The sequence below is a fragment of the Danio aesculapii genome, chromosome 9, assembly GCF_903798145.1.
Source record: "Danio aesculapii chromosome 9, fDanAes4.1, whole genome shotgun sequence".
Classification (NCBI taxonomy): Eukaryota; Metazoa; Chordata; class Actinopteri; order Cypriniformes; family Danionidae; genus Danio; species Danio aesculapii.
The window spans coordinates 52,459,747-52,476,198 of NC_079443.1; the positions used below are offsets into that span (position 1 = coordinate 52,459,747).

Genomic DNA, 16,452 nt, shown 5'->3' on the forward strand with positions numbered 1-16,452 from the left:
AAATGGAGAATAAAGAAAATAATTAGCGTAGCTGATGTTCACAGTGTATATCAACTAGCCAACCATGTATACTGACCCTGTGGAACTCCAAATCAACCGTTTTGGTGGAAACAGGAGAGTTGAGCTGCTCATTTAATTCTGTATACAATCGGGGTTAGCACCCGGACAGGACATCCCATTCAGACAGCTTCCTCTTGTGTCCACAGTTACTCCAGCTGGATGTGCTTCTTCTTGGTGGTGGTTTGCTGACATTACTCTGGATACCGCACCTCTTGATAATCACAAAGACTTGCTGTCATGGTCAGATGCGCAACAACAATTTGTCCTCTTTTGAACCCTGATATATCACCGATAAGGTTGTTTGCATTGTAATATTTTAAGCAGAACTGTGTTGCTACACTGCTAATTAAACATTCACACTCTGCTCTTACTGCTGGAATGAAGATTGGCCACCAGGCTGCTCACATTCAGCCATGAAACCTCCAACACTAAACTGGCCAGGGTTTCAGTGTCACTGTCAAACTCTGGTATATATGCGCAATTCCATACATACATTGACCTTGAATAAAACAACAGTTTCCTGTTAATTTACTCACCCACAGGTCATCCAAGTGACTGTTTTATGTCTTCAGTAGAACATTAAAGAAGATTTAAGCTGAATCTGTGGTTCTTACTGATTCATATAATGGCAGTGAATGGTGACCGGTTTTAGAGAGTAAAACTAAACATACAAATGAGTCCAAATCAATAGCCGTGGCTCCTGAGGACACACTGAGGTCTTGTGAAGAGAAAAGAACAGTCCGTTTAAGAAACTGAACATTATTTACAATATCATCAATGCACAGCCTGGTCAAACAACTCTCGGTGCATGTGCGAATTCAATTAATTGGACATTTTTATTTTGAGGTGAAGTATCCATTTAACAAAGCTTGTACTGTAATTTAAAGTACAGTAAAAATACTCAGAAATCTGTCGACGCTTTCAAATTATTTGATTTGATTTACCAAAGTCACACACAAGTGTCAATTTTACATCTGTCATATCCAAAACCAAGCTTTCCACGTCCCATATAAATGCAAAAATGCCAGATAAAATCAACACAATTTCAAGGCAATTCGTAACTTTTTGATTTAGTGGCTAATTTGTATGAATTCGTACGATCTAATTCGTACAATTTAGTACGATTTGCTCATCCCCCAATGACGGCTGGGTTTAGGGGCGGGGTTAGGTGCCACGCCTCCTTTTTAAAATCGTACAATTTCGTACGACTGAACTCGTACGAATTCGTACGAATTAGCCACCAAACTGTCAAAACGTAAAATACTTACGTTTTCTCGTGAGATCAGGCTGGATAAAATACATATGTTATGTTATATAGAGAGGCAGCTATTATCCTTTAAATCAGGGGTCACCAATCTCTGTCCTGGAGGGCCAGTGTCTCTGCAGGGTTTAGCTCCAGCTTGTATACCTAGTAAGAACTCGATTAGCTAGTTCAGGTGTGTTTAATTAGGGTTGGAGCTAAGATCTGCAGGACACCGACCCTCCAGGAACAAGTTTGCTGACCCCTGCTTTAAATGAACTTTATTCATTATAGATTGGCGGCACGTTTCTGTGTGGATGTTCTCCTTGTGTTGGCGTGGGTTTCCTCCGGGTGCTCCGGTTTCCCCCACAGTCCAAACACATGCGCTATAGGGGAACTGATGAACTAAATTGGCCGTAGTGTATTTGTAAATGAGTGTGTATTGGTGTTTTCCAATACTGGGTTGTGGCTGGAAGCGCATCCACTGCGTAAAACATTTGCTGGAATAGTTGGTGGTTCATTCCGCTGTGGTGACCCCTGATAAATAAGGCACTAAGCTGAAAGGAAATTAATGAAGGAATGAATGAATAAATTTTGGGTTGTGCGGTTTAATTGACAGAATTTCCTTTATGCCTTATTAAACGATATTGTTTATAATTTACATTAATGATATGTGTAAGATATCAGAGTTGTTAAAGTTTATTTTATTTGCAGATGATACAAGTATTTTTTGTTCTTAGTTGATTAAAACAGAAATTAATAAATTGAAATTATGGTTTGACGTGAACAAATTGTCATTAAATATAAGTAAAACAAAAATTATGTTATTTGGGAAATTAAAAGCAGTCATAATATAGACTTACATATTGATAATGAAGTTTTAGAAAGAGTATATGCAATTAAGTTTCTTGATGTTGTACTGGATCATAAAATTAGTTGGAAACCCAAAACAATCTCATGGCAATTCGTAACTTAGTGGCTAATTCGTATGAATTTGTGCGATCTAATTCGTACAATTTAGTACGATTTGCTCATCCCCCAATGACGGTTGGGTTTAGGGGTGGGGTTAGGTGACACGCCTCCTTTTTAAAATCGTACAATTTCGTACGACTGAACTCGTACGAATTCACCACTAAAACTGACAAAACGTAAAATACTTATGTTTCCTCGTGAGATCAGGCTGGGAAACCACAAATAAGTAATGTGATATCAAAATGAGTGAAAACTGTAGCAATAGTGTATAAAGCAGGATTTATCCTGGACAATAAAACAATGTTTGTATTATATAACACACTTATGCTGCCATATATGAGTTGTTGTGTTGAAATCTAATTTAAGATCCTTATGTACAATGCAGAAAAATGTAATTAGACTGAAAGAACATGTTAAACTTCATTGAACTTAATACCCCATTTGGAGCACACGAATCCTTTATTTTTTAAATTAAAGATACTTGAGTTTAATGATTTGGTTAAATTTAAAACAGGACAATTCATGTTTAAAGCGAGGAATAAAATACTTCTGAAATGCATACAAAAGTTTTTTGAAGAAAGACAAAGGGGATATAATCTGAGAGAAGAACAACATTTTAGGAGGTTAAAAACAAGAACAACTTTAAAAAGTTTGTGTACGTCTGTGTGTGGTGTGAAATTATGGAACAGTCTAGAACAGACTCTCAAACAATGTCAGGATATTAATCAATTCAAAAAGTATAAATATATATATATTAAAGGAATATAATGATGAAGGTGATTGAAAAAGGATACAATGAGAAAGGTTTGATGAAATTTCAATTAATGGCTGTTTGCGGTTTCTTTTTTTCTTTTGTAACTGTAGACAGTTGCAGCTCATCCAGAACGCTGCGGCCAGAATTCTGACCAGAAGCAGGAAATCAGAGCACATCACACCTGTCCTCAGGTCTTTACACTGGCTCCCAGTTACATTCAGAATAGATTTTAAAGTATTATTACTGCTCTATAAATCACTAAATGGCCTAGGACCTCAATACATTACAGATATGCTCACTGAATACAAACCTAACAGATCACTCAGATCTTTAGGATCAAATAGATTAGAAATCCCAAGAGTTCAGTCAAAGCAGGGTGAATCGGCTTTCAGCTACTAACAGCGCCCCCTACTGCTGGAATCAGCTTCCAGAAATGATCAGATGTGCTCCAACATTAGGCACATTCAAATCAAGACTGAAAACACATCTGTTTAGCTCTGCCTTTACTGAATGAGCACTGTGCTACGTCCGACAGATCGAACTACTATGTTTTTCTCTTCTTTTTCATTCTTTTATAACACATTTTATCAGCTTTTATTTTATTTTATTTTTACCATTTATATTAATTGTTTTTATTTCTCTTATACTTGTTTCTTTTATTCCTGTTTATGTAAAGCACTTTGAATTGCCACTGTGTATGAAATGTGCTATATAAATAAACTTGCCTTGCCTTGCCTTTGGGTTTATGTTACAAAATGTGAAGTCACAAATGGAATCAAACATATAATTTGTCAAAGATGCCAAAAGGATAAAATATGTCTCATGTAAAAAGAAGAGTAATAGACAAATAGAAGTAATAGACGAATGATGTATGTGGTAATGGGGCGGGAAAATAATAAGCTTGTGCTCCATCCTGCTCCATTTTGACCATGTTGAAATGTATTTGTTGGATAAAATATTTTATGTATGATATTTCTGTTCGAAAATAAATCAATCAAATCAAATTTCTACCAAGTATGTTGTAGACTGTAATCTTGCATACTTTTTTTTGTTACATCCATAACGCATGATTATTTCTCTCATTTAAAATAAAAAACACGTTCAAAAAACACGGTTAGTTGTTTTGAGAAAAAAAATGGTCCCACTTTATATAAGGTGTCCTTAACTACGATGTGCTTGCATTAAAAAATAAATACAATGTACTTACTGTGTTCATAATGTATTGTAGAACACTTGTGGTGTGGGATACGGGTGGTAAAGTCTAGATCGGATATGAGGCCAGCCTGAAGTGCGATATGGACATTAGCATTTTTTAATGACACTGTATAACAATAATTAATGTTTTTACAGTACTGTGAGGGTTGGGTTAGGGTTTGGGTGGGAGTAGGTGTTAAAAAATAGAATTTATTAGGTAATTTAATAGATAACATAGCTAATACTCTGTACATCTACTGTTTTTACATTACTGTAATGGTTGGGTTTAGGATTGGGGTGGGGGGGAGACGTTAATAAAATACAACAAATCAGAAATTTAATAAATAATAGAAATAATTCTCGTCAACTTCTGGACGGAAACGTATCTGATCTAGCAACAACCGATACGGGTCGGGTTAGGGACATGTTTGGTTATATGGTTATTGTTAAGAGTGGGTTAATGTGTAAGGGATGGTCAACAGTGTTATTATAAACGTAATTACCTATATTAATCACATGCAGGTGTTCAATCAAGCATAAGTACAATGTAAAAACATGCATTTACACTATAAGAACACTGTAACGAATTCTTCATTTCAGTGCAAGTGTATATTAGTTAAGGCCACTTGATGTAAAGTGGGAGCAAATAAACTGATGCTTCAATATACTGTTAACATATTCTCTCAATTTATGCTTCAAGTTTTTACTGCAAATGTCACCTCCATAACGCTGGAATTGCTCATATATATTTATTGGGTGCGAGATATTTTGGATCCACATGAAGTGACAGATTAGGACACAAACAGGAGGTTATCAAAAGCAGCGGCGACAGAAACTGACAGATCTCGCCCTGGAGCTGTTTTATAGTGTTTGGTTTATTACAAGTCTTTTCAAGCACGTGATTATGAAATGTGTGGGCTGGTAAACGTGTCGACTTCTGGATCATTTTTAAAACCAATGGGTATAATATTTGTGGAGTACTTAATTCTGTTCTAATAGAGAAATAGTCACTTATTAAATATTGACTTGTTTTTGATCCACAGTTAATCTGAAGTAAAAACTGAGAGGAATTAGATGTCATGTTTAGCTGACTTTATGGATGATTGTTTCTGTAATCCTCAAACGTGTCAAAATCTGAAGAAAATGGTAAAGCTACTGGTTATTTTCAGTTTAAAGACTTTCTTTAATCCCTAAAATGCAATGCATGATACAAAACAACTGCTTGTAATGCATTTTACAAGTGCATAAAAAGGAGATGAAAAACAATAGTGAAAAGTCAAGTGATTTGCACTGTAAATTTAAAAGTGCAATGCATTTTAATGAAATGCTTCAATTCATCTATACACTCACCGGCCACTTTATTAGGTACACCTTACTAGTACCGAATTTGCCTTCAGAACTGCCTTGATCCTTCATGGCAGAGATTCAACAAGGTACAGGAAATAATTCTCAGAGATTTTGCTCCATATTGACATGACAGAATCACGCAGTTGCTGCAGATTTGCTGGCTGCACATCCAAGATGAGAATCTCCCATTCCACCACATCCCAAAGGTGCTCTATTGGATTGAGTTTTGGTGATTGTGGAGGCCATTTAAGTACTGTGAACTCATTGTCATGTTCAAGAAGGAAGTAGCCATCAGACGATGGGTACACTGTGGTCATAAAGGGATGGACATGGTCAGCAACAATACTCAAGTAGGCTGTGGCATTGACAAGATGCTTAATTAGTACTAACAGACCTAATATTACTAAAGAAAATCTCCCCCACACCATTACACCACCACCACCAGCCTGAACCGTTGATAAGAGGCAGGATGGATCCATGCTTTCATGTTGTTGTCACCAAACTCTGACCCGACCATCCGAATGTGGCAGCAGAAAAGGAGACTCATCAGACCAGGCCAGTTTTGGTGAGCCTGTGTGAATTGTAGCCTCAGTTTCCTGTTCTTAGCTGACAGGAGTGGCACCCGGTGTGGTCTTCTGCTGCTGTAGCCCATCCGCCTCAAGGTTGGTCGTGTTGTGTGTTCAGAGATGCTCTTCTGCAGACCTCGGTTGTAACGAGTGCTTATTTGAGTTACTGTTGCCTTTCTATCAGCTGGAACCAGTCTGGCCATTCTCCTCTGACCTCTGGCATCAACAAGGCATTTGCGCCCACAGAACTGCCGCTCACAAGACATTTTCTCTTTTTCAGACCATTCTCTGTAAACCCTAGAGATGGTTGTGCATGAAAATCCCAGTAGATCAGCAGTTTCTGAAATACTCAGACCAGCCCGTCTGGCAGCAACAACCATGCCACATTCAAAGTCACTTAAATCCCCTTTCTTCCCCATTCTGATGCTCAGTTTAAACTGCAGCAGATCATCTTGACCATGTCTACATGCCTAAATGCATTGAGTTGCTGCCATGTGATTGCCTGATCAGAAATTTGCTTTAACAAGCAGTTGGACAGGTGTACCTAATAAAGTAACCGGTGAGTGTAAGTCTAAAACACAATGCAAAATACAAATGTGCAATGCAAAATACAGATGAAACAAAGTGATGCATTGCAATGTGTATTTGAAAATATGGATGAAAAATCATGAATCGTGAATCAAATGAAAAAGAACACTAGAAAAATGTATTATTTGACTTTTTTCTCAGAAAACGCAGAATTTAAAATCTACAATGCAACATGTAATTCAAATATGCTGATAAAACAATACAATGCAATGCAAAAAATGCAGTGCAAATATACAGAAAAAACTAAGGATACATTTGGTTTAAACTAATTTTAAAAATTGTGTAAAACGAAATGGGTAATGCATGCAAAACACTAATAAAATGATACAGAACATTAAAACCTGGCTCTGTTTCAACAGACTTTTACATCACAAATGTACATTTAAAAATATCAAGGAGCCCAAAATGATGATAATACAAAAGAACAGGCCTGATAAGATGTTATGTTTGCTTGATGTGGGCCTGTTGGCTCATTTAGGCATTCATGGAGTTAAAGATCTCAAACTTTGTCTGAGGAAGGGAGTATATGATAGAGCATCTGATAAGAGAGTTATATTCTGCTAATGAGCTCTCTTTCATCAGTCAGAAAGCATCGACTCGCCCCACTTTGAGTTTGAAGGGGTCTAGTGCAATCCTGTGTCACCAAACAGATGACATGATAGGAAAAAAGTGCAAAACTTCTACAAAGAAACAGCCATGAGAGCAGTTTGTGAAGCGCTTCCTTTGCTGTATGCACGCTAGTCAAGTTCATAATAAGGTCACGCAAAAAATAAATAAATCAAGGTCAAAAATGCTATTATTATTATTATTTTATTATCTTTTATTAATAATTATATATGTAGAATTATTATTAAAATATTATTTAAATAAATTATTTATAATATAGTTTAATATTTAATTTGTCTTATATCAGTCTATTTATGAAAGAGTTAATACTAGTAAATGGTAATACTTTAGATTAAGTAAAACCTCCCACTAATAACCTGCTTATTATTGAGATTTTAACTGTTTATTAATATTTATAAAGCATGAGCTTACTGTACAGCACTAGTCCTACCCAGTACATAAACCCAACTACCTTAATAACAATTAATTAGCAGCTAATTAATCTTTAGAGCTACAAGTCTCGGTTAATGGTGAGAATTGTATATTAAGATTAACTGTGACCATAATAATAATAATAATAATAATAATAATAATAATAATAATAATAATAATAATAATACAAATAAAATAACATTTTAATCGCACAGCATGACATATTTTTATGCCCACATTCAAATGTCCTTTATGTTTCAATCTAAAATAAATGAAGTACATCTAAATGTGTTATAAAGAAGGCGTAAAAGTAGGCTTGTGATTGTTTTTAGTGAGTATTTGTAAACTATTGTTGTTATTAAAAATGATCTTACTGTATGGCTGATATATTGGCAAGATATTTTGGTAACACTTTAAAGTACTAATTTCCACAGTCTATATAACTGTATATAACTAATATTACAGTAATAGTATAATATAAAATAATGGTATATTATAAACTGTATAATAGTATAGTAACTAATAGAATAACCAACTAACAAAACTGGCTTATTACTTGCCTATTAATAAGATATCGACTGTTTATTATTATTAATAAAGTATGATCTTATTCCACATCCCTAATACATAAACCCAACTACATTAATAACAATTAATAAGACAATAATGAATAATTTGAGCTACAAGTCTTTGTTAATGATGAGAATTGCACATTCAAATAAAGTGTGACCATAATAACAATAATAATAATAATGATACAATGTTTTATCACACAGCATGTTTCTTTTTTACATTTTTATTCCCACATGCAAATATCCTTTATGTTTTAATTTAAAATAAATTCAGTACATTTAAATGCCTTATTAAGAAAGTGTAAAAGTAGGCTTGTGATTGTGTTTATTGAGAGTATGAGTATGTTTAATTTTTGTTGCTTTTTTAATGATCTTACTGCATGGCTGATATATTGGCAAGATATTTTGGTAACACTTTAGTTAAAGCACCAATTCCCATGATCTATATAACTGTTTAGAATTAATATAGTATAATATAATATTATCGTATAATATAAACTGTATTATAGTAACTAATAGAATAACCAACTTATAAGACTGGCTTATTACTTGATTATTAATAAGCTATTGACGGTTTATTATTATTAATAAAGTATGATCCTATTCCACATCCCTAATACATAAACCCAACTACTACATTAATAACAATTAATAAGACAATAATTAATAATTTGAGCTACAAGGCTTTGTTAATGATGAGAATTGCACATTAAAATAAAGTGTGATAATAATAATAATAATAATAATAATAATAATAATCTTAATAGTAATAATAATAATAATAATAATAATAATAATGTATTATCGCACAGCGTGTTTCGTTACATTTTTATTCCCACATGCAAATGTCCTTTATGTTTTAATTTAAAATAAATTCAGTACATTTAAATGCCTTATACAGAAAGTGTAAAAGTAGGCTTGTGATTTTTTTAAGTGAGTATACGTTTAACTATTGTTGTTTTTAAAATTGATCTTACTGTATGGCTGATATATTGGCAAGATATTTTGGTAACACTTTAGTTAAAGCACCAATTCCCATGGTCTATATAACTGTATATAACTAATAAACTATATTATAGTAATAGTATAATATAGTCATATACATAAACTGGATTATAGGATAGTACCTAATATAATAACCAACTAATAAAACTGGCTTGCCTATTAATAAGATATCGACTGTTTATGAGTATTTATAAAGTACAATCTTATTCCACATCCATAATCCAATACATAAACCCTACTACAACCTTAATAACCATTAATAAGCAGAAAAATAGTAGAATAAATTAGTTAATAACGAAAAGTGTACCTTAAAATAAAGTGTTTCTGGGACTTTAAATCTCAATGAGACTTCCCGGTTATATAAATGTATAAAAATAAAATCCAAATGTACACTGTAAAAAATACAAGGTTCCACACAATTTATCCATGCTGTCTCAACACAAATGGATTAAGTTAACGTAACATATTTAAGTGAACTGAAGATAAAACAATTAAGTTGTCCCCCAAAAATAACCTAGTATGAACTACATTTTAGTGCATGCATAGGCGTTTATTTTGAGATGTTCTGCACGCATTTACGCATTACGCATTTTTATTTTCGATTTCAGAACATGCGAGAAATGTTCATCACACTTTGAGTTGAAATCTGACAACGGAGGCTTAAAGACAGCTGTCAGTCATCTTCTATAACACTCATCATCATCAGCTCATCTTGACTGCAGCCCGCTGGACTTTCGGCTGAACAAAAGACATGCATATTAAGGCCGAGGGCAGGACGCCATAATAGTACAACATTAATCTCATTCGATAGGCGTAATTAAATTTCAGAAGGCACGTTTGGCCGAATAATGGAGAGGAAACCAGGCTTATGGCAGACAATAGATATCAAGCACTCGTGGAGCTGCCCGGCATTTAGCGCTGCTTGTCTTTCAATACACAGATGACTTTCTTCATGATAAACCTGCGCGGAGCTTTTCTTATCTGCATCTCTTTTACATGTATGATTATTAATCATCTCGGATATAAGACTGCAGACCTCTTTAAATGAATTAGATGCGTTGCGTTCGATTGTGTATAAATCTGATACGCATTGCATGCAAGTAAATAATAATGTGTTAAGGGGGAAATGGCTGACAACAGGTTTAAATGCAAAAGCCACGAGACCCTCTTGCAATTAAATGATTTTTCCCACTTGTTAAAAGCTGTCGTTTTAATAATGGGGAACAACAGAGGAGGTGCGGGCAGAATCCACTTAAACATACAATTTACACAAGGACTCTCTCAGATATCTGTAATTGCATTGGAAATATTCCTCAACCCAATTTTCGGGTCACGATGCGCTGCCTTCGGAAAAAGCTTTGAAGTCGGAGAGAGAGGGAAAAAAGCCAAGTGTGGAGAAGAGAAAGTTCCGCGGTGCGATAAACACCTCATGCTTTATCTGACTTATAGACGCGCACGTGCTTTAGTGGAAATGTGCAGATAAATTAAAGACTTTCTTTTCAATCAATTCAGCCACTCGCATGGCGTGTTTTAGTCATGCACTACATTAAAATTTAATTGTTATATTATTTGTTATATTAATTGTTTATTAAATATAACGCATTTTGCATTATTCTGCAGGATCTAAGAGTTATTTATTGGGATGAATCAGTTAAATTTGTTTCAATATTTATGTGCAAGTTTTATAACACAAAACTTTAAAGGCATTGCTCAAAATGCGTATTTTCTTTCCCTCGGAAACTAGAAATCGCGCTCACCTGAGAAGGTAACCATAGCAACAGTGCCACTTTTCAGTCGATAATTAATGTTTGAAATATTGACAAATTATAAAAATTAAATTATTCAATTTTCTATTAAATCCAGCTCAATATTTGAATTCCATAAATATATAAAGGCTAAATCATAAACAAAGTGTTTTGTTTACAAAACTATTCTTGAATAAACCTCATCATTGATTTCCAGATTTGTTTTAAAGTTTAAAGCTATTGTGGATAATTTGCGCACTCGAGCGGTGAGTAGGCTATTATTAAAGCGCATTCACATGCTGCGTCCTGGACGCTCACACATGATGTTGGATTGCTTTTCACTCTGAGCAAAGTGAGTTTATCATTTCTCTCTCGTCCGCGCGCTGGGTGGGATTTTGGAGCGCCCGAGGTCTGACAGATGCAGAGCGCATGCGCCGAGGGCCCTTTCACTACCTGCCAGTGCGCTCCTTACTTCACATGTTGCAGCTCTCGACTGACAATCACTCGATTTAAGTTATCAGCGACGGCTGCTTCGCCATGCTGAAGAGGAAAACACACAGCGAGCACAGCTGAGCGGGAACACACAGCTATTTCCTCATTTCATCTGATTGCCACTTGTTTCCCAGGATTTACCAAGGATGCGTCTGAGAACATTGCTTTCGCGAAAGTTAAATTACGCTTGACTTGGACTTGTTTTGCGCGTCGGAATGAAGAGCGTGAAGTAAACCTGGAGACTTCTGTTGTTGTTTTTTTTAAATATATAGCCTAGCTATATATAAATCACGCAACTTTAGCAAAGATTTGCGCAAATCGATCCTGTGGGTGACAGCCCTGTCTGTGGATTTCTACCTGAAGCAGGTGAACGCGTCATGTCCAAGCCCATGGATCACGTTAAGCGTCCTATGAACGCGTTCATGGTCTGGTCCCGAGCGCAGCGGCGGAAAATGGCCCAGGAGAACCCAAAAATGCACAATTCTGAAATCAGCAAGCGCCTCGGAGCGGAGTGGAAACTTCTGACGGAGTCCGAAAAGAGGCCGTTCATTGACGAAGCCAAGCGCCTGCGGGCGATGCACATGAAGGAGCACCCCGACTACAAATACAGACCCCGGAGGAAGCCCAAGACTTTAATGAAGAAGGACAAATTCGCGTTCCCGGTGGCGTATAATTTGGGAGAGCACGAGGCGCTGAAGGTGGGCGGCTTACCGGGCGGAGCGCTCACCGAGTCTCTGATGAGCAACCCGGACAAGGCAGCGGCGGCGGCGGCCGCAGCAGCGGCCAGGGTGTTCTTCAACCCCTCCATGTCCACAAACCCATACTCGTTTTTTGATCTTGGCTCAAAGATGACCGAACTTTCGCCACCGTCTTTCTCTTACGCCTCACCGTTGGGTTACCCAACAGCGGCGACCGCGTTTTCGGGCGCAGTCGGCAGCGGAGCGCACACACACACGCACTCGCATCCTTCACCGGGTAACCCCGGGTACATGATCCCGTGTAACTGCGCAGCCTGGCCGTCAGCGGGGCTCCAGCCGCCCCTTGCATACATTTTACTACCCGGAATGGGAAAACCACAACTTGAACCGTATCCCGCGTACGCAGCGGCGTTATGAGACTCTATAGCGGGAAAAGTTTTTAATGTGAACAGAAAAAAAAGACTACATGCAATACACGTGGAGCATGCACGAACCTGAACATGTGATGATAGGCTACCACGATCGTCATATCAGATATCACATGTGTTTGTACCATGATTATAACGCCTTGATGTAAAAGGTAAAAGCTCTGACTTTCTGGATAGCAGTGTACTGAACGGATCCAGTCTGCCCTTGTCAATGTGAATAATCCTAGGAAAATGTCTACTACCTGCCACGTCTGATTATTAACCTGTTGCCTCTGTAACCAGTTCAGATATGCGCCGCTGTTACAGAGAAGATCGGTCAGTGCTGTCAGCGCGGAGACTTTATTGGAGATAAAAGGAAACAATTATTCAGAAAATCAGTTTTAATGAACCCCGCGCAGTTTCTTTTCTAATCAAATCATGTGGGTGTATAAATGTGTACAGTTTTATTCAACTGGTGTAGTGCTCTATAAAAGCCGGAGCTGGTGGATTACAAATCGGGTGTATATTTTGAGTTCTGGAAAACTGCTCCATGGATATATGTAATATTTATTGTTCAGTCAGTGAATATCCTATTTGTTGATCGTGGGACACGCCGTGTCCTTTGATATTTGCACAAAGGGAGACCACGAGCACTTATACATGTAATTTATTGAAAAGAAACAAGAAATAATGATCATCATGCCCAAGTTTCTGAAATTTTCCAAGGGTGTTGCTCGGTCCGTCAACATAATTACACTTTACATCACAGACGATTGTCAGACGCGTTCATTTAAGAAAGTCAGTCCGTTTTTTTACTAACTCGAAGTGAAAATGTATGTTATATGTTTTGCATAATTCTACTTATATGTACTTAAAATGCCTATCGTTCATTTGAACAAGGGGGATATAATAAAGCGTATGCGGAAAAAAGGAAATTGCTCTGTAGTTCTTGATGAATGGCGAACAAGATTTGTATCTTGAATGCCTTTACTTGGTCGGAGCAGGTGAAGTGTAAAGTATCCTCTAAAGGACGCTTTTGTTCGGGCTTTGAATAGAATTACTCAGAAATCTCAAGCAAGTCTTTGTAATCAAGAGCCAAAATCCTGATTTATCACAACTCAAATCATGAATAGGAAGGAAGATAAAGCTTAGGAGTTTACTTTTAAGAAGAAAAACGAACCCGATTATAGGCCTCCGGACAGTCTTTTTTTTAAAGCAAGGCCTAATTTAAAAAAAAAAAAATCCCAAAATGCTATTTTATAAACAGCTATTTAAACATGAGCTAATCATCTGTCGCACATCAGGAATGATTTCTGAACGCATCTTCTTTAGGGTGTTCTTCACGTCGGGTCGATCTTAATGTAAACTGTCCTCTTAGATTACATTAAGAAGTTAATTCAAACGGCTCAGACCAATTATGCAAAACTAATTTGGACTGTCCAGGGATAATTACCTCCGCCACGGTTAATTGAATCTTTTGACTGGGCTGTATTCTCCATTGTAACCGCGCGATCGCAGCTCTCCACGGAACTTCCTGCTCCGCTTTGGAGAAATGACCTTCTTCACCTGTTATGAATCAACAAATCACGGCCTTGTGTGCGCATTATTTACAGGACAGCGCGTTTGAGCTCGAGAATGAGCTTTTATGCATTTAAATGCAGCCTCTTGAAATGTAGATGTCTATGGTTTTAGTACGTTTTCACAAACTATCTAAGATTTGAAAGATGTTGCATCCCAATGCAACGTGCAAAAAAAAAGAAAAAAAGATAGAAAAAAAGAGTTGCATTGAAATGGATACGATTCGATTTTTTTAAGTAATCCTTATATATTAACCTTACTGCAAAACGTGAAAAAATTAGTGTTTTAATGAAGATTTAGTTCTTGCATGCTCTGATCTTTATTTCATTTTTTTTTGCATGGTGCAAAAAACTACACACTTGTGGTACACACGAAAAATGCTGGGTTGTTGCAACCCAACGTTGAGTCAAATGTGTATTATTTATAATTATAATATAAATGGACTGTTTGTTCAAACTACTTATTTAAAATAAGTCGGAAAAAACTATTCTTGAGGGTTTTTTTTTTTACAATTGTTTTAAGTTCAATGCACTTAAATTTATAAAACTAATAAGCTAACTTAATTCCTTCACAGGTTTTCAGCAGGTTTCACCAAGTTAAATTTAAGACTAAGACCATTACTAAATAAATACCACTAATATTCTGGGTAGTTGCAACAGAACATTGAGTCAAACATATAATATTTATAATTATAATATAAATGTGCAAACCCAACTAAGATGTTGGAGTTAAAAATGTCATTTATATTTTATATAAAATTGTACCCCATGTTGACTTAGTAACCCAAATCTGGGTCAAATGTGTACAAATATAGATAAATATAACTCAGATTTTATATGTATGTATATATATGTGTGTGTGTGTGTGTGTGTATATAAAATCTGAGTTATATTTATCTACATTTGTACACATTTGACCCAAATTATATATATATATATATATATATATATATATATATATATATATATATATATATATATATATATATATATATATATATATATATATATATATATATATACATACATACATACACACACACACACACACACACACACACACACACACACACACACACACACACACACACACACACACACACACACACACACACACACGTATACAGTGATCAACATTTGAAGTGGATTAAAAATGTTTTTACCAAATTGTCCTAAGACAAAATTGAGTTTTGCTCAATTATTTTAAGGACAACTTTGATGGAAGATGTTGATCCACTTCAAATGTATAATGCTCATACAGTACATCTGAAGTGGATTTAACAGTTTAATGTAAAATTTGCATTCAAATTAGAAACATTGCTTTTGATAAATAATATATAATATATGTTCATTTATACATAAAGCAATGTTTCAACCATCAGATTTTAAATAAAATTATTAAATAAGAATTTTAAAAACATTTTAAAATATCTTTTCTGACCTTTAAAATGAATGAAGTGACCTAAAGCAAACAGGTTGGTTCTTGCAGCATTTTAAATGCATCTTGTTAAAAATAGCATTTAGATATTAGCAGAAGCATGGATTGAAATCAAATCTAACACCCTGCATATTTTGTCAGGTAACCTGACACACAATTAGTTTTTTGAACAGTGGGATTTTCTCCCAAACAATGTTAGGAAAAGCTTTGGGTCTCGGCCTACAGTTTGCACACCGAAACGTCTGAAAAGGTCGTCAGCTCCACAAAAGAGCGCACATTACAAGCCCAGTGACCGTTTTCCTTTTTTCCCCCCCTCTCTTTTCTCCCTTTGCTTTACTCGGAGGAAAAAAGGGGGCACTAACTGAAAGAACTTTGTCTCCCTTCAGTAGGAGCATTTAGACAGTCGAGGAGGTTTTGTCTGGGAACAAAACATGAGTTGGGAGGCCTTTGTGCGCCTGTTGTTTGTTGAAGTGGAGCTCAGCAAAAAGCGCCTGCTTTCCCTCATTGTGGTTAAAGCAATCAGTGGTATTTGGAAAACTGTTAGCATTGTGCACTTCTTCTGTGCTCATTGTCGAGGATTTCTTTTCACCAGGTTTTTTTTTTTCCCTTCCACCCTTTTTTCAGGCAATCCAGCTGGCCGGGGTGAATAGCGCTGCAATGTGTACACGCTTTGTCCCTCCGAGTCCTTCAAGTAGCCTACATTGAATAGAGTGAGTTGACACTGGATGACAGTGAAACAACATAATAAAAAATACATGA

General features: G+C 36.0%; 1 protein-coding gene across 1 annotated transcript; it reads left to right on the forward strand.

The window, feature by feature from the left end:
• Nucleotides 1-11,580: 11,580 nt before the first annotated feature.
• On the forward strand, nucleotides 11,581-13,611 carry sox21b (SRY-box transcription factor 21b). The gene has a single exon (XM_056466005.1). It carries the CDS (start codon nucleotides 11,951-11,953, stop codon nucleotides 12,686-12,688), a length of 738 nt encoding a protein of 245 aa, XP_056321980.1. The 5' UTR covers nucleotides 11,581-11,950; the 3' UTR covers nucleotides 12,689-13,611.
• Nucleotides 13,612-16,452: the final 2,841 nt, after the last annotated feature.

Coding starts and splice junctions, on each gene's coding strand:
- sox21b (XM_056466005.1), top strand. CDS start 11,951: ATGTCCAAGCCCATGGATCACGTTAAGCGTCCTATGAACGCGTTCATG.